The sequence below is a fragment of the Pelophylax lessonae genome (genome assembly GCF_965119305.1).
Source record: "Pelophylax lessonae genome assembly, chromosome: 5".
Taxonomy (NCBI): Eukaryota; Metazoa; Chordata; class Amphibia; order Anura; family Ranidae; genus Pelophylax; species Pelophylax lessonae.
In genome coordinates this window covers 116,178,060-116,201,925 of record NC_138772.1, presented here as the reverse complement: position 1 = coordinate 116,201,925, position 23,866 = coordinate 116,178,060, and the positions used below count along the sequence as shown (strand labels likewise).

General features: G+C 40.6%; 1 protein-coding gene across 1 annotated transcript in view; it reads left to right on the top strand.

The window, feature by feature from the left end:
• The window catches only part of LOC309556717 (sodium channel protein type 5 subunit alpha-like), a 600,678-nt gene that overhangs the window by 289,677 nt on the left and 287,135 nt on the right, over nucleotides 1-23,866 (top strand). Inside the window, 1 exon segment of the mRNA XM_082259196.1 lies at nucleotides 21,819-21,954. Within this exon segment, the coding sequence (XP_082115322.1) occupies nucleotides 21,819-21,954 (136 nt within the window).

Below are 23,866 nucleotides of genomic sequence, written 5' to 3'. Positions count from 1 at the left end.
TAAATATTTCAGCTTATTATAATAGTGTTTTTTTTTATTAATAGTGGTAACTGGAGCAAGATATTTTCTAACACACACCTATACACCTGGCAGTGGCATTACCAATTTTTTTGTATAATAATATTACATAAAAATTCCATAATAACTTTATCTGGACCTTCTGGATAGACCATTTCGATCCATCCAAATTCTTTAGGGACTCAGTAAAACACTATAAGCCTGTCTTCACCTGATCACTGTTACTTACCCCAAGGTGGACATTACTGCCCCCCCCTCCTCGCTCTACACTTACCTGGTATTCCTTCCCACTCCGTGAACCTGAAACTACACCAACAACCAGTCCTCCCCACCTTCCCCCCACTCTTATGTTAGTTCCTGAATTGACACTATCTTTTCCCTTAAGTCCTTGCATAGAACCAACACCCTTTTTTTAAATTCCACAATGGACTTTTTACATTTTTACTCCCTAAAAATCCCCCATAGTTCTATGCTATGCTTTTATAGAAAAACATCCTTTTTCATGACACAGTATTGAACTCTTGTTCTAATGTTACTTACATCCATACTTGCTCTACTTGACCCTGTTCCCTCGCAAATGTTTCCAGTCACCCTCTTGCTCTATCCTACACTCTAACTCACATCTTCAAACTCTCCCTCTCTACTGCATCTTTCCCAACTCTCAAAACATGCAATGGTCACTCTAATACTTAAAATACCCTCACTGAACTGGACCCCACCAATCTTAACAACTTAGGACCCATCTCCCTTTTACTTCTATACTCTTTAAACACCTAGTCTACAACCACCTGAGGTGCCACCTGACTTGAGAATACTCTTCTTGATCCTCTTCAGTCTGGATATCGTCTGCAACACACTGCTCTCCTAAAACTCACAAACAACTTACTAACGGCTTAAATCAATGGTCACTATTCTGTACTCTTACTTTTGGACTTCTCTACTGCCTTTGATACTGTTGACCAACCCCTCCTTCTCAAACAACTCTATTCCCTTGATCTCCATGATGGTACTCTGTTGGTTCTTGACTTCCCTATTTAACTTTACATGATGACACAATTATCATTCTTTTCCCGCATGCTAGGATGCTAGGTGTAACCCGGGACTCTCAACTCTCTATTCAGCCTCGCATCCAAATCATGCCATCTCAACCTCTGCAACATCTCAAAAATGCACCTCTTTTTACCTATGACACAACAGCGCTTCTAATTCTGTCCCTGGTTATCTCTCACCTTGACTACTGCAACTTCCTCCTCATTGGTTTACCTTTACATTGGCTATCATTCCTTAAGTGCATCATGAATGCTGCTGGCAGACTCATCCACCTTACCAACCGTTCAGTGTCTTCTACCCCTCTCTGCAGATCCCTCCATTGGCTTCTGCTTACCTGAGTAATAAAATCCAAAATACTAACAACTTACAAAGCCATTCACAACTCTGTCCTAAGCTACATAACTAACCAATTCTCAAAATACCAACCAAACCGTTCTCTTCGGTCTTCATAAGACCTTGTGCTCCCTAGCTCTTTTGTCAACTCCACCCATGCTCACCTCGAGAACTTCTCCAGAGCATCTCCCATCCTCTGGAACTCCTTATTCCAATATGTCCAACTATCTCTTACTCTAGCTACCTTTAGGAAATCCCTAAAAATCCATCTCTTTATGAGGCCTATCCAGCTTCTAATTAATAAACTGTCTTTTTACTTTCACCATCAGCTAATCCCCCAAAGTTATTACCTTTTTTTTTATTACTTGATCCCCCCTCTTTAGATTAAATGTTATAACAAGCAGGGCCCTCTCATTCCCCTTGTATTGAATGTTTTTTTTTAACTGTACTGTCTGCCTTTATTTTTTAACTGTTGCCACTTTTTAAATCCTGTATAATAATAATGATAATACATTTATTTTTTGTACAAGTTGACTTCTGAACTTGATGAAATAAAAAGGCATAATACTAACAGAGTTTTTTTTATGTGCTTGTAATACTATGGCCACTTTAAGATTCCTTTAGACATCAGAAGTATTTCACTAAGTCCAGCCATGCATATTTTACAACAGTTGTCCAAAAGAGAAGGTGGGTGGAGAATCTGTAGAAACGGGGCTGTCAATTTTTTTTTTTTGCGGGGGGGGGGTCAGTTTTGGACACTCAAAGAAGACTAACAAGGCAGCGCACTGTGCTTCACAGTAAACTGTCAGTGTAGCAAAATTACACTAACCCTGGAAGTGCTTATAACTTGAGCTTACTCATGGTGCATAGGGTAAAATATGGCACAGTCCATTTACCCACAAGATATTAATTAATTAACATGCCACCAGCAAGAGTGTAATGTGCAAGGCATATTACCAATGTATCCTGGACAGAGCTGTACTGGTGACAACAAGGTTACATAAACAACAATGAATTTTTAATACAAATAAGGGTGGCCAAAGGTCCCCCACCATGCTGATGCTTTGCAGATATTTTCCTGACTGCAATCAGTCTCATGAACACTCTCCCATCTCTCTCTACTGCCTGACTTGAAGTTTCAGATCTGGGAAAGGGGTCAATAAGGTTGGTCCCAGATTCCTCTTCCCTGGTGTCTCTGACGATCATAAAAGGGTAGAGCAGGATATGGGGATGCTCACTCATGGGTATCCTTTATCTCCCCGTGGCTTTCCCCAGGTTTTTTTCCTTCCTCCTCAGTCATCTCCCTGGGTCTTATTTCAATAGGTTGGGTTCTAAGCTGTACTTTATCCTTCATCTCTCCTCGGGATTCAGAGTCTTCCTTCTCTTCTCTCCTGGCAACTTGTCAGTCCCTTGGCTAGGGAGAAGAAGTAATTGAGCTAAACTAAGCTTGACCTAAGGATTAATCTTTATGTCATATTCATCAAATTGAAATTAAAACATCTGCTTACATTGATTGGACCTCAGCAAATAATCACAGTGTTGCTATTACTGACTTTTATGGCTATCATGTCACCTGGCACATCCCATATTGCTGTTTGCAGTATGTGTTAGTGCTTTGTCAATATTATTGATTACCTGATAGAGTCTGAAGCAGGGTGATGTTTCACGAAATTGCAGCTCAGGGCTATGTTGTGTAGTACATGCATATGCTGTGCATGTCTTCTTATTACTTAAAGGAAAGATCAGAATTCTTGATCTTGATTTACTTGTGGAATTTGCTGGAAACTCACACCCATGGCACAAAAGGTGACTCCACCTTACCTCTCAGTCAAGGAATCTTCTAATGCAAAATAGCTTGTTGCAAACTGATACGATACGAATGGTGTCTAGAGTTCCACAGGGGAACTATATTCAGCGTGATCTAACCGATAGAAAAAAAGTCCATCAGTTTCTCTGTTATTTTTTACTAGCAATCTTAATTTAGATCCATATGTTTTAAGAAGATCCAGTAGAAGGGGGGTAGAGACATGATCTATGATAAAAAGCTGTGTATTTGTAGTACCCTGCTGCTATTCTACTAACTGGATGACTAAGTGCCACCTGGTCCCCTAATATGAGGTCTGTGCTGGGATTAATGGCCTGTACGCAATAGCGCATGTGCTAGTGTGCCTGCACTGGTATGCACTGGTGCTGCAGTGCATTATGTTCATACACCACAATGTCTTTGTTTATTAAACAAACTTTTATTTATTTTTTTACTTTTTTGGTATTACTATGCAGTGCAGTGTGCTTTGATGCATTACTGCATGTATATGTGCGAAAAAGCTTTTTAGCACTTACTGTAGGTGATGACTATTCAGTGACTCTGAAAAGACTGAAGCAACAATCTCTGCATCAGAGAGACAGGCAGCAATATATTCTCAATCAGGGTTCCTCCTGGGCCTGTTAGGGGTTCCTTGAGCAGCAAAAAATAGTAGATTGATAACCCACCTTCACTGACCACCAATGCAATGGAGCAATTTTCCACTGACCACCGATGTAAAGGGCCACTTCTAACACTGATCACCAATGTTAACGGACACCACATTTTTTGCTGTTTATCTTTCTTTTCTGCTGTTATTTATTTCAAGTATTGCAGATACTTTTATAGAAGTTTGGTAACTGTTGGAATTATGTATCCGCAACATTTTGGATATTATCAGTCATACTACTGGGTGGGAGAGACTAGGGTGGGAGTATTTGTATGATTGTATAAATAACAAAATATTTCAAATATGGTCTTTATTCAACAATACATTTTGGATACAAATTTAAGGAGTTGACATTAGGTGTGCTACATATTGGTATCTAAAAAGTCTGTATCATAACTGGTAACAAAAGTATCTGCCTTGGGTGCCAACTAAGACCACTACATTCTTTTATTCAAAATCCTTTTCAACATATTTATCATGAGCTGTAGGTAAAATTATTTGTAGTTGGGATCCCCGAGAACCCCGAGAGGTAAAAAGTTGAGAATAGCTGATCTAGACAAGAAAAAAAAAAAACTGTCCCTACTCTAGACAAGAAAAAAAAAACAGTTTTTGCTGAAATTCCACGTTGATATCATTCCTATTTTGATACATGTTTTTAGCAAAGTGTAACAACTTCACTTCACTTATTTTTTCCATAAACACGTACACTTTTTCCCCTATTTTATATGCCTAGCTGTGGGCCAGCATGAACACTTTTGCTACAGAAAAATAGTACAATTTAAGGACTCTGCAGCTTTCATGTACAGAAAAAAGCTGTTTTACTATCAGTATTTGTTATTCGTTTCTATGCATTGGGATAAAAGCCTTGAGAAAGTAGCTGTAACACCTGGGTGCCTAATTAATCCCTTGTATGTTTTTTTTTTTTTCAAATAATTCCCCTGTGTTTGCTTAGGGAGGTGGGGGCTGATCACAGACGCGTGCTCATCGTCCCCCCCCCCCCCCCCCGGCATATGTTCCCAACAGGCATAGAATGGCAGCTCTATCTCTTCTCCTAGGAAGAGGAATGTTTAAACAAAACGAATGCATGAGTCTCTTTTAGCCACCTGCTTTCCTTTGGTGAGGATCTCACAGTCAATATGCCCAGTCATCTATGTGCAGCACCACTGTGATACATGTGCTATGCAATAGAAACCATTCATTCTTGCAAAATGTAAGCCAATGCTTAAATCTTTATTCGGGTAAAGTAAAAATGTATTAAAATATATAATATAAAACAGAGGGTCTGGTTTACCAAGATGTAAGATAAGGTGACATTCAGTTAAAATATATCTAACCTAGTGTTTAAAATCTCATATACATTTTAGCATCTTAAACTTCTTTTCAAACTTTAAAAATATGTACCTTTCATTTAAAGATTATCTGGTGATCCTGTTTGTTCCATCACTTTCTGTTCCTTGGTGGCAAATGTTTCTCAATTGCTCTCCCTGCATTGTCACCCTGTCACATGCATACCTGACTGGGACTAAAAGTGGCTGTGCTTACACCTATTGAGCAGACATGGTCCAAGGTTGTCACCATCAACATGCCAGTCCAGAGCAATATTGGGCAGTTGACACTTGAGCAAATGCATATAAACAAGAAGTTGTTGAAAAGAGTGAGAAAATAAAACAAAAAAGAATGAAGAACAGTATTCATCCCGAAAAAAAAGCCCAAATTTGAGGCTACTAGAATTGCTATTGTGATCTGACTTCCTGTTAGAGGTTGGCTACCTTTATTTTATATGGTTCTGTTTGTAAGGAAACGGCCACCCTCTCTTGCTCTCCCCTGAGAGCTCTACCATAGATCTACCTCAATTTGAAAAAATTTACCCTTAGTACATGTTTTGACAATGAGACAGGAAGTGAACAGAATTCCCCCCAGATGGCAAGCAGTTATGACTGCCCTTTACTCTATACAAAATTAAACAAAATTGTTTGTCATCAGTTTTTACTTTAACGTGGTATTAAAGCCTATTTATTTATTTTACAAAAAGATGTCATAGTTACCTGCTCTGTGCAGCGATATTGCCCAGAGTATTCTATTACCTGCTCTCCTTGAGTCCCCTGCCCAAACTGTTCACTCCTCCTCTCCTCCAGGTGCTGCCTCAGCAAGACGTGTGCTGAGGGGGGACCTGCGCAGGCACGGTACTCAGCCGGGCTGTGTGTGTCCATGGAAAAATACAGCGTGACTTGGCCATGCCCACTTCTCCCTCCTCACAGGATTTGACTGACAGCAGCCGGAGCCTATGGCTTCTGATGCTTTTAGAGCCTCTTGTGAGACCAGGAAGTGGAGGCAGAAGACTTTCAGCTGGCATAGCGCTAAATCATGATAGGAGGCATGTAAGTGTTTAGGGAGGGTATGGGTAAGTGGCGCTACTCAATGTAGTATATGCAAAATTCTGTGTATATTATGTTCAAAACCAGGTGTAAATAATATTAATAAATAGATAAATGTAATAATAAATATATATACATATATATAAATTATATATAAAAACAGTGCTTGTGTCCACTCGTGACATACAAAATTAAAAAATTATATGAACCAGTAAATTGATATGTGCATCATTAAACTCAGTGCCATGAACAAACAAACAATATACTAATATAATAAAAATTGTGCACTAAAGTGCAAAGTGCATAAATGATGCAATATGTCAAAGACGTAACAAATTAAAAAATTATTTAACAACTTGTGCAAATGGTGCAAAAAGAACAATAAATGTCTATGGCAAATTAGAAAGTCAGGAACAAATGCTGGTTGTAAAATATCCAGAGGGAACCCGCAGGACCACCCATTTGCTGTGCTGGCTTGATACCCCTTTATGGGGAGGGCATTGCAGTGAGTGCATTTCTATAGGGGCACGGTATACCGCACTGAGCACAGCAAAGGCCAAGTATAAAACCACATCTGATATATCATCTAGTCTTCACCACAGTCCCCCTATATTGTATGGGGCTTCATGGATTTTCACTTGCACAGAAGCACTTTTCCAAGTGCAATTTATAAGACTGGTTTCACCACACTGATGAAAGTATATTTTACAACCAGCATTTGTTCCTGACTTTCTAATTTGCCATAGACATTTATTGTTCTTTTTGCACCATTTGCACAAGTTTTTAATTCATTTTTTAATTTTTTTATTTTTTAATTTGTTACATCTTTGACATATTGCATCATTTATGCACTTTGCACTTTAGTGCACAATTTTTATTATATTGGTATATTGTTATTATATATATATTGTTTGTTTGTTCACGGCACTGAGTTTAATGATGCACATATCACTTTACTGGTTTATATAATTTTTATAATTTTGTATGTCACGAGTGGACACAAGCACTGTTTTTATATATAATTTATATATATTTATTATTACATTTATCTGTTTATTAATATTATTTACACCTGGTTTTAAACATAATATACACAGAATTTTGCATATACTACATTGAGTAGTGCCATTTACCCATACCAATATATTACACTCTCTTTGGCTTCTCATTTTGGTGACATGCTTCTGGGTAGGCAGCAAACTCCTTTTTGGTTTATATATAAAATCTTTATTTTCCATTGCGCGGGATTATCTCAAATCTATAGTATTTAGGGAGGGTAAACAGTTAGTGGGGAGCTATAAAGTAATTGTAAGCACTGTTTTTTTATTTTTTAAAAATAACAAACAGACCTGCTCTGTGCAATGGAATTGCACAGAGCGACCCCGAACCTCCACTTCTGGGGTCTCCCACCAGAGCTCCTAGCTTATCCTCTTCTCAGTGTGCCACCTTTGTAATCCATTTACTCAGCCTTTCCCCTCTGCTCCCTCATCACAGGATTTGACTGATAGCAAAAGGAGCCAATAGCTCCCACTTCTCTAAGCCTGTGAAAGTGGGGAGAAGGGAGAGAGCCACTACAGATGAGCACAGTGCTGGATCAGATGAGGACTCAGGTGAGGATGAGGGGGCTTTCTGCTACCTAAAATGTTTTAACCTTAATGCAAGGAATGCATTAGGGTAAAAAATGTTTAGGCTTTAGAACCACTTTAATGCAGAGAATGCATTAGGGTTAAAACTATTAGACTTTGGAACTACTTTGACTCACTTCCCTCCACGCTATAGCTGAAGATGGTTATAGCGTGGGCTTAGTATCCCGGGAGGGCGCACATGGAAGTCCTTTCAACAGCTGATCATGGAAGTAAACACAAGCCGGTTATTGGCTTTTCTTTCCTCACGCTGACAGTGTGAGGAAAGAAGAAGAGAGCCACTAACTGACTTTTGTTAAAGGGACATTGGTCCTGATTATCAGTGCAGTCCCAACAGTGCCCACCAGTGCTGCCAATTAGTGCACAATAGTGCTGCCAATCAGTACCCATCAGTGCCTCCTCATCAGTGTCACCTAACAGTCCTGCTTGTCAGTGCCTATTAGTGCTGCCTACCAGTGCCCATCAGTGCTACCTATTAGTGCCACCTATCAGTGCCCTTTAGTGCCGCCTATCAAAGCCTATCAGTGCAACCTATCAGTGCAGACTCAATAGTGCCTTTTCATCAGTGCCCACCAGTGCCACCTCATCAGTGCCCATCAGTGCAGCCTCATCAGTGCCCATCAGTGGAGCCTCATTAGCGCACATCAGGGAAGGAGAAAAACTTTTTTTTTTTTTCAAAATATTAGGTATTTTTTCGTTTGTTTAGCTAAAAGTAAAAAACCCAGTGGTGATTAAATACCACCAAAAGAAAGCTATATTTGTGTGAAAAAAAATGATTAAAATTTCTTATGTGTACAGTGTTGCATGACTGTGCAATTGTGATAGCGCTGAAAGCTGAAAATTGGTCTGGGCAGGAAGTGGGAAAAAAGTGCCCAGTAGGCAAGTGGCGAATGCTATATCAAACTAGAGTTACAATTTCAACCAAGACAAATAATAGGGCTGTATTTATATTTATCGCTTTATAATATACAAAAAAAATAAATAAATCTATGCTAGTATTGTGTAGACATGGCTGTTTACATTTTTGTATATATGACAATTGTGTCTGTATTATCATTGCAATATTGTCAAACTTTTATAATCCACAAACCTGCTTTTTATGTTGGAAAAATGTTCATTTTACAGTAGAGTTCTATATTTAGTTTTCATACATGTTATTTGCAAGCAGTGATGTACGTTTCGGAAGTAAACAGTCTATGTTGTCTACGTTCCACGCTAGTAGTCTTTCCAGTTGCTTGCCCAACTGCTTGTCTCCTCCTGTTATCTGATTCCTAGAAATATTTAGCCTGGTATCCCCTGAATTCTATATCACACTTGAAAGCACTCCATACACGTCTGAGTGGGCTGATAAGCTCTGGGATGTTTTGGAATTTTTTTGCAGACAAGTTAAGTTCTAGGAATTCTTGTATATTTATTGGTGCTAGCTTTAACTTAAAGTGTGCAGTGTGCACTGTGGCGGAAATATTTCAAGAACTTTGTAGTGCTTTTAATATCAAAATGATTTAGAAAATTAACTTATTTAACCTCCCTGGCGGTCTGATAATGTCAGAATTTTTGTGCTAAAAGCGGTACATTGTTTTGCATGGAAATATGTTGTTTAATATTTTAGGCCTGTAGTTCTTAGGAAAAACTCACTTAAATCTGTCCAAAAAACAGTCTAGTAGACATCCCGGGTATAAAAAAAGTTTGAAACACGAAATCATAAATTATAATATAATAATAAATTTCATCAAATCCTTCATTGTTTTCAAAGTGGAGATATTTCATTATGAGGGAGAATCTGTACTCTGACATGACCGTGCCAAAGAATGGAGTGGCAAGTAATGTATTTATTGTCCAATACCACTTCTGCAGGGGTTTCCCCACCACTCCCTGAATAATTATTAGGCCCAGAAATTTCCAAATGTCATCTTTGGTCAGTGGTTCCCACTTTCTGCATCTTGTAAACTTCCGATGCGTAGCCAATTGTTGCTCTTTGTTGGTCTCGGTAACAATTTTTTCAATAACCTCATCAGTCAGAAATAATTGTAGTTAAGCCAAGGGGTTGTCATGGTCAACGTCAACTTTCATACCAGGTGCTCCAGTAAATGGGAATCTTGTTGGTGCTGCCTGATCCGTACTGCAGTCAATAGAGCACCAAGTCCACACATCGCTGAGCTCAGTCACAGAATCGTCGCTGTTGTCACTTTTAGTACCTGATGACGGATTTTCCCACAAATCACTGTCACTCAATTCTTCAAATATTTCTCATTCCCCGTCGCTGTTTTCCAGTTCGTCCAAAAGCGTTTTTGAGCTAAAATAACTAATTTGGACGCCATGGACGTTATCAATTTTCCAGGCACAAAGTACCGTAAAAAGTACAGGCAGGGCACTGGAAAAGCCTCTAAGTGAAATGGCATTATACAAAATTGTAATCCTAACAGTTTACACTGTGTCATGTCTTTTTTTTTTTAATCTCCTGCTGGTTCTACCCCCATGCGACGCAGCGTTCGCAGGGAAGGGAACCCGAAGAAGGTGCCGGAATCGGCCGAACACACAGCGAGAGGACATCGGGAGGACGGCTGGAGGAAGGCTGGAGAGGATGGCGGGGGATCGCAGGGGAAGGTGAGTATCATTCTGGGGTAATTCTGAGTGTGGCTCTGGATTACCGCTTTTGGCACTGAATATTAACCCCGAGCCAAACTCGCGAATACCACTTGGAAGGTTAAAATGTGAAAAGGTCCATTTTGATCTTGTGATTTTCAATAAGAAAAGTTTTTGTTCACATGTTTAACTGGTAAATTGTACCTTATTGCTCAACCACTCAGTTTCCTATTTTTATCTATGTGCTAACCTAAAAGTTATGTTGTGTTTCTTTAATTACTATTTTAAGCTGAACTCCAGACTTTAACTGTATTGCATACTTACAATGGTCCAGCTTGGCACAATATAAATAAGTATATCTTATATCTAATGGACCAATGGGGAAGCAGGAAATTACTGCTCGGGTTCTTACCCTTTGTGCACTATCCACAGGGAGTTACTTGCTTGTATTTTTTCCAATAATTATATAAGGAATTCTCTGATTGAACGTAGTAGAGGGAAAGGGGTGGTGAAGTTTCAGTCTTCACTTCATCCTCTGCCTCATCTTCTGCCTCATCCTCCTTGCACGCAGTGTACAGTGGTGCAGCTGCTTGCATAGAGTCTGAGAAGATTGCAGCTATTGCTGTAGGAGCGCCAACTACTACAGTAATTGTGTGGTTCCACAGCGGTCCCTTAAATATGGGATATGCATACCTATACATTGTTCCAAGCTGGACTAATGTATATATGCAATGCAAATAAATCTAGGAGTTTAGCATTAAAGTATATCTAAAGCCAAAACTTTTTTCTAGTAGGGAACGGTAAGAAACCCTTTTTTTGCCACCTGTGGTCCATTTGGGAGGTTGGCATTTACCATCCATCCCATTGGTACAACATTAAATGAAAGGAAATCTCCCTAAAGTGAGGCAAATCTTCTCTTAGATGGATGTCACTTCAAAAGGTATCCCATATGGAAGCCTGTAATCTGCCTGTAAAGTGGCATATTTGTACGGTGTCCAAGCTGGACCAATGTATATATATATGCAATACAAATAAATCTAGGAGTTTAGCATTAAAATATATCTAAAGCCAAAACTTTTTTCTAGTAGGGAATGGTAAGAACCCCTTTTTTTGCCACCTTTTGTCCATTTGGGAGGTTTGCACTTACCATCCACCTTATTGGCACAACATTAAATGAAAGGAAACCTCCCTAAAGTGAGGAAAATCATCTCTTAGACGGATGTCACCGCAAAAGGTATCCCATATGGAAGCATTCCTCTCACCTCCTGTATCATTCACAGTAGTGATTGGCCAAACACCCCCCTGTTAGCTTCGCACCAGAACATCTCGAACAGGGGAAAAGTTCTAGCAAACATTCAAACTCTATTAAAGTCTATGGGACATGAACATGAAAAATCAACAGTCCTCATTTTAATGGCTTATAAGCAAGTTATTGCCATAAAAAGTGTATGGGACCCGGGTACTGCTCTGGGGGACATGCATCAATGCAAAAAAAAATGTTTTTAAAACGATCATTTTTACAGGAGCAGTGATTTTAATGATGCTTAAAGTGAAACAAAAAATATTCCTTTAAATATCATAATATGTGTGTGGAAGATTCAGCGCTGAATAAATTAACTTGCAATGAGACCAGCAGCTAACACTCAAGGGCAATCCAACTCCTTCAATGAAATAAATAAATAATAAATAGTGTAGCGCAGTCTATGATAGATTTTTGGGATTCAATCATTGGATAAAACACTTTAAACCAATAATAAATATATTAAATATATTAAAACATGTCTAAAAAGGAGATAGTCCATATAAGAGGCGATAACAGTCGGTAGAGGTAAAAAGTCCACTTGTGATATGGTGAAATAATAACAGGTGTGACTCTGGTGCTCAAATCCCTCCACCAAGCAATATCTGCCTCTCACCTCCAAACCATGACCCTGCAGGGCCAGAAAGCATAAACAATCTCCACAGGTAACCAACTCGTGTTGCTCCGATACAGGCAAGACCAAGACTCCAGCACTTGTCAGCACAAATAAGGATATCGCTGCAGCAGGTACAACTCACACTCGATTCCAAGTTTCCCAAGATATATAAATAAAAGAGGGGGAGATCTAGTGCTCTCTGTTGTAATACTGAAAGCTTTAATTCACTCAAAACATATTGCACTTACATTGTATCCGACCATAATAGGCATAGTAGTTGCAGAGTGTGCAGCGTGCTGGATGGTGCCTGGTTACTTCCTGGTTAACAGCCGTAGGACCGATTGACCAATCCCCCGATCGGGGGATTGGTCAATCGGTCCTACGGCTGTTAACCAGGAAGTAACCAGGCACCATCCAGCACGCTGCACACTCTGCAACTACTATGCCTATTATGGTCGGATACAATGTAAGTGCAATATGTTTTGAGTGAATTAAAGCTTTCAGTATTACAACAGAGAGCACTAGATCTCCCCCTCTTTTATTTATATATCTTGGGAAACTTGGAATCGAGTGTGAGTTGTACCTGCTGCAGCGATATCCTTATTTGTGCTGACAAGTGCTGGAGTCTTGGTCTTGCCTGTATCGGAGCAACACGAGTTGGTTACCTGTGGAGATTGTTTATGCTTTCTGGCCCTGCAGGGTCATGGTTTGGAGGTGAGAGGCAGATATTGCTTGGTGGAGGGATTTGAGCACCAGAGTCACACCTGTTATTATTTCACCATATCACAAGTGGACTTTTTACCTCTACCGACTGTTATCACCTCTTATATGGACTATCTCCTTTTTAGACATGTTTTAATATATTTAATATATTTATTATTGGTTTAAAGTGTTTTATCCTTTAAATATCATGCCTAAAGATTCCCCTTAATCTGCCTGTAAAGTGGCACATTTGTACGGTGTATAGATCTTGCTGCAGTAATACTGACATTTCTAAAGGAAAAAATGTAATTTTAATAGTTTAATTGTGTATTGTCGGCTTTCAGCAATACAGATTAAAAAAAACAAAAAAGCAACAAAAAAAAAACAATGTAGCCCCCCCCCCAGACCATACCAGGTCAAAATAAAATAAAAAAAACAGTGTAGGGTCTCTCCCAAAATCCTCACCAGACCCTTATCTGAGCACACAGCCCGACAGGGCAAGGACAGAGACGAGTGAGCGCCCCCTCCTGAGCCATACCAGGCCATACGCTTTCAACATGGGGGGTACTTTGGGGCAGGGGACCCCACCCAATTTCCTATATAAGAACTGTCAAAACCCAATCAGGCAGTCCTGCGGGAGCTTTTTTTTTTCTCCTTTTTCGGGTGGGTGGGCAGCGTTATTGATGATGGATTTACATGGAGGGACACAATTTTTTTATTTTTAAATTAAGGCTTTATCAAAAACTGTCTTGTTTGTTCATTTATTTTTTACACTTTTTTGGAGAATTGGTAGGGATAGGATGTACCCAATACCCAGTCACATTTGGGGGGGCAGAATCTGGGAGCCCTCTTGTTAAAGGGGGCTTCCAGATTCTGATAAGCCCCCCGATTGCAAACCCCCACAACCAAAGCCCAGGGTTGTCGGGAAGAGGCCCTTGTCCCCATGAACATGTGGTCAAGGTGCTTTGGGGGGACCCAAGCTATTTTTAACCCAATTTTTTTTAATTTACATTTTCTTTTTACAATTATTTTTTTAAATTTAGCTCTCAGCAGGGAAGCCTTAACAACCTATTGACTGTGCACTCGGCGGGTGAACATCCTGCTAAGTGCTGAGAAAGTTCAGGTATTAGGCGAGTACCTGAATGGGCGATGTTTAGGCCAAATTGTTCACCCATCCCTAGTGATGCCTGAACACTGTAACCCCTCACAGTTACTCTTGCTGGGTGCAGGAACGGGCCCTGCTGTTAAAAATGATAAACAAAAATTGAAATTGCATGTACCTGTCATACAGGTGCATAAAAATTGGGCCTTGGGTGTTGGTGGTGCCGTAAACCAAAAACATTGTTTGAAGCTAGCATAATCAAGATTCAGAAATAGGATAGGCAGCATTGGCAGTCTTCAAGGGATCCTAGATCCCTAGCAAATTCAATCAGTTACATCAGCATCAGGGGCTTGATAGCTGCCGTTGATCCAGGACTAATTCAGTTTGATAAATGTCAGCCGGTCAACGGAGTCTGTAGACAGACGCACTCTTTTATCCATAACAAAATCTCCAGCAGCACTGAATGTCTATTCAGAAAGCATGCTGGAAGCAGGACAGGTCAGTAGCTTGATTGCATATTGAGCAAGTTCTGGACAGTGGTCCATCTTCAAGACCCATTAACCCAGAAGATGCTCAGTTGGAAAGGTCTCCAAGTCTGCTCTTGCCCCTAGATAATCCTGCACCATATGCTGCAGACTCTGCTGATGATTGCTCAAATCTAACAGCCCTTGGTGCTGAGGACTAAGAAATTGTTTAAAGGCATGGGTCAGCTGGCGGCCTTCTCCACCGCCCCTCTTTTGACCGAACGAAGACTCAGAAACATGTTGTCCAGGAAATGGCAACCTTCCAGTGTCTGGAAAGATGTTACACAAATTTTTCTTCAAGGCATCTTTAAGATGTTTCATCCTCTGCTCCCTCTGCGAAGGCAGGATGAGCTCTGCAACTTTACCCTTGTAACGTGGATCTAGAAGGGTTGCCAACCAGTAATGATCCCTCTCCTTGATACCATGAATACTTGGGTTCTTTTGCAGGCTTTGTAGCATCAGGGAGCCCATGCAGCATAAGTTTGAGGAGGCATGAGATTCTGAGTCCTCTGAGTCACTAAGAATGACATTGTCAGGAGTAACCTCTCCCAGACACGTACAACCTCCGGGTTTCTGAGGAATAAAAACCAACTCTTGAAGACTGCTGTATGTTATCCTCTACATCCATGCTGCAATAATCCCCCTCCTCCTCCTTCTCTTCCTCCTGTGGGTTTTGTGTCCCCGCAGGAATGTTATCTGCATAAAGGGGGCCTTGTGAAAAAAGGAAGTCCTCCTCTTCCTCCCGCTGTTTTGCCTAAAATGCCCTGTCCATGATTTCACAAAGCGTGTGCTCCGGCAGGAAGATTAGAGGAAAGGTGTCACTGATGCATGCATTGTCATGGCTCACCATCCTTGTAGCCTCCTCAAATGGTGACAGAACAGTGCATGCATCCTTTATCAGCAGCCACTGGCATGGTGAAAAGAAGCCAAGCTCCCCTGAGCCTGTCCTCGCCTAATACTCACACAGGTACTCATTGACGGTCCTCTGCTGCATGTGCAGCTGCTGCAGCATTGCCAATGTTGAGTTCCACCTACTGGGCATGTCACAAATGAGACAGTTGGTGGGCATGTTAAATTCCCATTGAATGTCAGCCAGCAGAGCACTGGCATTGTATGACTGCTGGAAATGGTCACAGACTTTTTTGGCCTGTCTCAGAAGATCTTGTAAGCTCAGGTACCGGTTCAAGAAATGCTGCACCACCAAATTGAGGACATATGCCAAGCATGGAACATGTGTCAAGTGTCCCTGTTGGAGGGCAGAGAGAAGGTTGGTGCCATTGTCGAGTACAACCATTCCTGGCTCAAGCTGCCGTGGTGTCAACCACCTCTGAGACTGCCCCTGCAGAGCTGACAGAATCTCTTTTCCCCGGTGTGGCTGCTGTCCCCTAGACAGACGAACTGAAACACTGCATGACATCATTTAACCTGACTGCTTGCGTAGCCCATTGATCGCAATCATAGAGGCCATAGAGGAAGAAGAAGAGGAGGGGTGGAGCAGACAGATGTGGCAGAATCACCACCAATGTTTTGGAGGCATTATATCGGAACAAGCTCCAGCAGTGAACCCTGTCCTGCATCCTTCCCAGCTGCCAGCAGAGTTACCCAGTGCGCCGTGAAGGAAATGTAACGCCACTGACCATGCCTGCTGGACCATGAGTCAGCAGTGATGTGAACCTTCCTGCTGGCCGCTCTGTTCAACAAGGCCACAACATTGCCTTTCACATGATGGTACAGAGCTGGAATGGCCTGACGTGAAAATAAATATCTTTTTGGAAGCTTCCACTGCGGTACAGCACATTATTGCAAATTCATGAAAGGGGCAGAGTCTACCAGATGAAAAGGCAGCAGTTTTAGTACTAGCAATTTGGCCAAGCTAGCATTTAAACGCTGAGCATGTGGATGGCTGATACAGTATTTTTTTTACGGTTTAGCAACTGGGGTAGTGAAATTTGCCTGCTGGTCAAATCAACAGGTGGTGTACTGCTAGCGGATTGGGTGCAAGTACCTGTGGCACCCATTGCTATACCATCATCCCTCTCAGTGCAGGTGATTGAGAGGACTTGAGGTATAGTAGGGGTAGAGATCCCAGACGAGGAGCAAGGAAAAGTCTTCAGTTTATTATGATGTGGATCTTTCAGATGCTTTTGCCAACGAACTGCATGGCATGTTGTCATATGTCTTGTCAAGCATATGGTGCCCAAGTGGCTGGTGCTTGACCCGCTTCAGACAGAGATTGCAAACAGCAACCCTGCGGTCCGCCTCACATGTGTTGAAAAAAGTAAACACAAATGAACTTTTGGAAGTCAGTGGGAAGTTACCAGCGCCCTGCACCTGTGGAGCTCTATGGTGTGATGCCATACTGTGGCTGACCTTAAGCCGGCCCCTGGAGGACATCCTGCCCCGTTGGAGTTGTTCTGCCTCTACTCCTCCTCACTTTCCTCCTCTATTCTCCCAGGCACCCAAGTAAGGTCAGTGACCTCACCATCCCCTCCCTCTTCGTCACTGGAGCAAACTCGGCAGTATGCTGCAGCTAGGGGAACATGACTGCTAGTTTCTTGTCCGTCATTGTCACCCCCTCTCTCTAGGCTCATGTTATTCCCTTCCTCAACCTGGGAACCAACATCAGAGCATTCAAATTGCTGCCTATCCTCCAGCATCATGTAACTGACACTATGATTGAATAATTTAGGTGGCTCCTCCGTGCATGATGGTGAGGCTACGGAAGGAGTAGTTGTGGACAAGGAGCCTGTGGAATAGGCCCCTTTGGCAGCTGGAATGCAAACTAGTATGAGCCTGGGTGACAGAGGATGAGGAGGATGAGGATGGCTTAGTTATCTACTTCACCAACTCTTCTGCATATTGTGGCTCAATAACACGGCCCGCGCCGGAAAAAAAGGACAAGCGTGCCCTACCTGCAGAGGGTGCACCATGTCCATGACCACCACTTTTCACTGTGGACACAGAGGCTGCTTGCGCTCTTTTAGTGGCCTGTGAACGTCTGCCTCTCCTTGTTGGCCTTTCGGACATGATGGGGATTTTTGGGGGGTATTATGACTTTTTATTTTAGAATGTGGGATGGAATTATGATGCTTGGGTGCAATACTTTTGTGCTTGGTGCACTATAAACCGTTTTATTATTATTTTTTTATTTTTTGGGGGTGTGACAGGTCAAGACTCTGCCACAGTGAAAGTGGTAATTTAAAGGATACAGAGTGTGCACGTTGGATCTGTGCAGGACTACAGAGCGTAGATGTGTAGTGGAGAAAACTGCTTTTGCAGCTTTCTCCAGGTTTTGGTATTCCTGGATGGGGCTCTGTAGTTTGGAGATTTCATAGTGTCTTGGGAGGGATGGAATTTCCAACCCTGTGTCCATGTTTTGTGGATGACCAGCAGGGTGTGTGCTCAGGTGCATGCAGCCCTTATAATGAAGGTTTAGGAAGACGTCAGGGCTCCCAGTTGGAGACTGCTTCATCCAACAGACAGGAGGTCTGTTCATGGGGAGTCAGGAGGACTCCAATACTCTCTGGGAGTCAGTGGCTGCAGGTGGCAACCAGAGCACCTGTGTGTGTGTGTGTGTATGTGTGTGTGTGTGTGTGTGTGTGTCTGAAGAGACAGGAGACGGCCTGAGGACCAAGGCCAAAGTGAATCTATTCGCTTCAGAGATTCCATGGTCTTGGGACCAGCATAAAATGCAACGGTACTGCTAAGAAAAAAGAGCAAGAAAGCCAGGTGGGCTGCTATTTTCAGTTTTGTATTGGAGAAGGACCACTTTGTGGGAAAACCTATGTTACGAACTGTTTATTTTTGCCTTTTAATAAAAATGGCATCCAGGACCTTCAAATCTAGTACCTGACTACAGTGAATCACTGGAGAAACGCATCTGCCACTGAGCTAATGGCCCCCCATGTTACAGGGGGGATTTTAATAACTTTTTATTATAGGGTGTGGGAAGGGAATATGGTGCTTGGGTGCAATACTTTTCTACTTGGTGCACTCTAAACCGTTTTATTACAGTTTTTTTTTAAATAAAGAAAACCTAATAAAGCAAGCCAAAAAAAAAGAAAACCCCTGCTGATGCAGAAGGAATAGCACCTACGACACAAAAGGGGGACAGCAATTATGCCCTAAATAAAATGAGTGCTCCTGCACCACAAAAAAAAACCCTGCTGATGCAGAAGGAATAGCACCTGTGATGCAGAAGGCAGGACAGCAATTATGCCCTAAATTTTATTCGCGCTGCTGTGCCATGAAAAAAAATTCAAAATAAAAATACCCAATGCTGACAGAAGGAATAACACCTATGACACAAAAGGGGGGACAGCAAGTATGTCATAAATGAAATTAGTGCTGCTGCACCACAAAAAAATCACTGCTGAAGCAGAAGTAAAAGCACATGCGACACAGAAGGGGGAGTACTAATATTGTAGCAACAGAACCTGATGCTGCAAAAAGAAAAAAAAAGTGAAAAGAAAAAAAAAATTCAATGTAAACAAAGAGAACATGGGATCAGTGGCTTGACACAGTCGTGTTGTATACATCAACACTTCAGTGGTCTCACTACACTGTGTTACACAAGAATCACAGCACAGCACAGCACTAGACTGACTCCACTACACTGTGTTACACAAGAATCAGCATAGTACTACACTAAACTGACTGCAGTACACTGTGTTACACATGATGAATCAGCACAGTACTACACTAAACTAACTGCAGTACACTGTGTTACACAAGATGAATCAGCACAGTACTACACTTATTTTACTGCAGTACACTGTGTTACACAAGATGAATCAGCACAGCATTACACTACACTGACTGCAGTACACTGTGTTACACAAGATGAATCAACCCTACACTACACTGCACTGAATGCATTAAACATCAAAGCACGATCCACTAACTACCCTGCCTAATCTTCACTTCTAACACACTACACAAGGCTGCCATGTAAGCAGCCATATATATAGTGTGGGGTGTGGCCCCTGAGCCATGATTGGCTAAAGGCCTGCCTTTGGACAATCATGGCTCTGACAGGACATTGTACTGTGATCGGCCGAAGCATAGAGGTCAGGTGCATGCTTTGGCAAATCACAAGCTCTTAATGCACTGCAATCGCGCAGTGCTTTATGGGGCGCTTATCGGCGGGCAAAACTTCCCACCGAGCGATCCATTTGTTCGTGTATTTGGAGCACACATGAACACCCAATTTTCGAGTCGAACATACGTTCGACTCGAACATTAAGCCAATCACTAATTGACAGCACAGAATTTTGTATTTTCCTTGCTTTTAGTCCCTGCGTTATTGATTACATGGACAAACAGAAAGAGTAAAGCATCCTAGCAAGGATACATAGAGTAATTGAAACTACATTTTCTAACTTTTTCTCACTTTATCCAAAAATTTTGTTTTAGATAATAAAAAAACTGCATAAAACCCCCTGTCTACAATGTACATGGGTTATTGTGCTTCTGGTAGTTAACAGAAAAAAAATTACAAAGCTATCAGCAGCGCATTGGCAGTGGAAACTTTTTGTCAGAGAGTAAGAAATGGGCCCTTTTTATGTTGTCTAGCAGTATTCCAGAATTCTACAGCATAACATTTTACACTGGTGTTAAAAATTGATTCCTAGCTTTATGCCTGGTACGCACGATGAGATTATCAGACGAATAATCATTCCTTTTTTGTTTTGTTTTTTTGCATGCTAGTCTCATATCAAAAATAATTGAAGGTACTAAAGTTATGAAAATTCTCACATGACAGAATGAAAATTCGGAAGTAATCTATTGTATTGTATTTGTGTATTGTATTTTCAGACAACAACTGTACTGATTAAACGAAAATCGTATGGGATATCTCTATGTATATATGACCTTTATATCTGCTGTATTTGTTCCTCTTTCAATTTTTGTTTCCAGGATGCCTTATTGATGTCTTTTTTATGTGAATTCTATATAGCCATGTTTTTCATGTTGCAACACTTGTATGCTCATTTTTGGCTTACTTTGCCTTGTACTGGTTTTTTGTACTATTCTAAATGTTCAATAAACTGTTTTAACAAAAAAAAAAAAAAAAAGACCATAAGCCACTTGAGAATATTTTTGGTTGCTGCTGGTTACTGGACTTTGTCCTTCAGTTTGCAATTTGTACTGCCTAACAGGATAAGATTCCATCATGGAGATTCCATACTTTCTTGTTATTCTCAGCAACATTGCACTGTTTGAAGACAATTAACCCCAATAAAAATTGAAAAAAAAAAAAACGAAAATCGTATGATCTGGTATCACACAGGAACATTTTTCGTGCTTATCCCTTCAGATAATGTTGCATGAATTGTCGTGATCGGCTCTCGAAAGCTGTCTACTAAAGATCAGATTATCATATGATTACTTTGAAAGCATTATTTTTCATATGATTTTCTGATTGTGTTTATGGCCAATCTTCTTGTAGGGAGCAAGCAAGCTGAGCAGGCCAGTCCATTTTGTCACTGGTGTCCTGGTCCATGGCGGAAAGGAGTTTAAGGTCAGGGCTTGCTGTCTACTGACCAGTCTACTTACCTACCATCATCTCTGTTTATGACCTTTAAGAAATAGTAATATGGTGAGCAGTGACAAATTAAAGTGACTTAGAGGCTTGCCCTTTCTGTTTTTGAATTGGGAGGTACCCTTTGAAGTGGTTTAGGAATCTTTTAAGTAAATCTGTAGCAAGGCTATGGACATTTAAATATTTACATACTCTTAACATGCAGTACATCACATTTAAACAAGCCATGCAAGTTGCAAGAACAGGCAAGTTGCCAAAATTTAAAAGCAGGATAATGTCCAGGGACAAAATGTTCAAGGGGCAAAACCTGCAACAGAAGTAAGGGAGCATTTGATGGAGGTCAAAGTAAAACATCCAATTTTCATAAAATATGTAGTTGTAGATGTGGCTATTTGAGACAAAAAATATGCTTAGTGTATCTTTTTTTCTTGCCATTACTGAATTTGTAGTATGCAGAAACTGATCAAAATTAACAATAGGGAAAAAGGTGCAAATATCTAATTAATATTGAACGTTTTCCAACTAGCAAATGTTTAATACACTATTTTGTTTAATAGATGTCACCGTCCGACCTTGAAATAAGTAAGATGCAGCTGCTGATGCCTCACCGGCTGTCAGTGGAATATCCAGACCAGCCATTTCAAAGGCCACGGGCAGTGAGCGCCGTCAGTGTCCTAACCAATGCCATGGAAGGTAAATATCCTTGTAGTTATATTTCCTTGATAGCATGACACTGATTTTTTTTTTTTCTATTCATGTTTTTGCTGTTTATCATAATTTCACGTTAATTTAAAACTAATTTTTATGCTTGATAAATGAAAGAAGAGAAGTTGGAACAAATTAACTAGGGAATTCAGCATAAACAATAATATGGTGGCATATCAGTGGATTGAAGATTGACCGGGCCAAGCTATTGTGTCCTCTGGAGGTGGTCTATGAGATCCTGGCACAATAGTGGAGTGCTTATTTGGGATTCCAGTAATCCTGGTTCTTGCATAAAATAATGATCAACTTCGCTGGAATCATATTCGGGTAGAAAAATTTAAGCAATGGCTGATAACAGCATAGTACTGTAGAAACCTCCAATAATTTTTAGAACTCTAGCTGTAGGGATAAGAGCACCAGGATGTTAGTTCTTAAGGAACCGAGAGTATTGTAACAATTGCCCTTATTGTTGTATTTTTATTTTTAAAAAGTAGTAGAAAAATAACTTTTAAACAAATGGATCATACAGATTGAAAATTAGTCATGCATATGCATCTGTCTACTAATCAGGCAATCTGGGTCCTATTTGACTTATCAATCCCCCATCTCTTCTGTCTTTATTTAGTAGACCCCACTTCAGGCAGTGAAAGCAGTTAAGTTGCTATAATTCAAGCATTTCTGTCAATAAAATATAGTATTATTGTAGTGCAGGGCTGAAAGTAAAGGCAAATTTGCAAATTTGCCTAAGGGAACAAAGATAGCAAAATAAATAAATAAATAATTAAATAAATTAAAATACATAAAAAAATAAAAATTACAATGGTTTTAGCCATTTCATCTGCCATTATCCCCCAAAAAAAAAACAAAAGAAAAAAAAGGTTTAGCTTTTCATACATTTTAAAGGAGAATTATGTGGAAATTGAATAAACTATCCTTGCAGTAGGGTCCCTTCACACTGCAAGGGTTAAATGCTTGCTTTGCCTATTGTACCAGAGCGTTTTTTTTCTTACCTCGCCCCCACAAGCTCCTCACCTCTGTGTGAACGGTTCCCTTGAAGCCATTTCTCTTTGGTGCTCTGTTTGATGGTCGCATGCTGATGCAACGTGTACAATGCAGGACCAGCAGTTCTGCACTTTAAGTGAAGACGCAGAGAGCCTGCCCACAACAGAGAGGAGATTAGTGTGCTGGCTGCCAGAGGGAGTGATAATGCATGTAAAAGTGCTTTTTAATGGCTCCCTTGAGAAAAATGAGCATTTAACCCTTGCAGTGTGAAAAGCCCCACTCCAAGACTATTTTTTTATTTTCAATACATTTTAATTGAAGATTTTAAGCTTACACTGAGACAATGCAGTACAAAACAATAGCAATAGAGTCCAAATCATCTTGATGGGAACAGTCACAGAGCTGCTCTCCTTTAAATCCTCCTAGTTTACTGATTTACACCTAGATTTCAAAGAGCTCCTGACATGTGGGAGAGGTATGGCTACTTCTTCAACCATGTGCTGTACAACTTCTCTATTTTAAACAACTTTTAACACAGGCTTGAATATTGTGGTTGTGACACATTTCCTAATACTTGCACTTTCATACATCTGGCTTTTTCTATTTGAAACAAAGGAAAGAGGCTACTGTGGTGGGTGTATTACAAGCAGGCAAGCAAAACTGGTTTCAGAATACTGAAAAGGGTAGAGCAGTGCACTACAGCAATGGAAAAATAAAGACAAGTTACCATAAAAGGTATTCTAATAAAATGAAAATTAAAGCTTTAGGTTGTATACTACATACTGTATGCATCCTAAGGCCTAATTTCTAACTTTAAACAAAATGTACCTTTTATGGTAAATTTGTCACTCTTGTCATACTGGTCCTTTTAAACACTTGCCGACCTCCACACAACTAT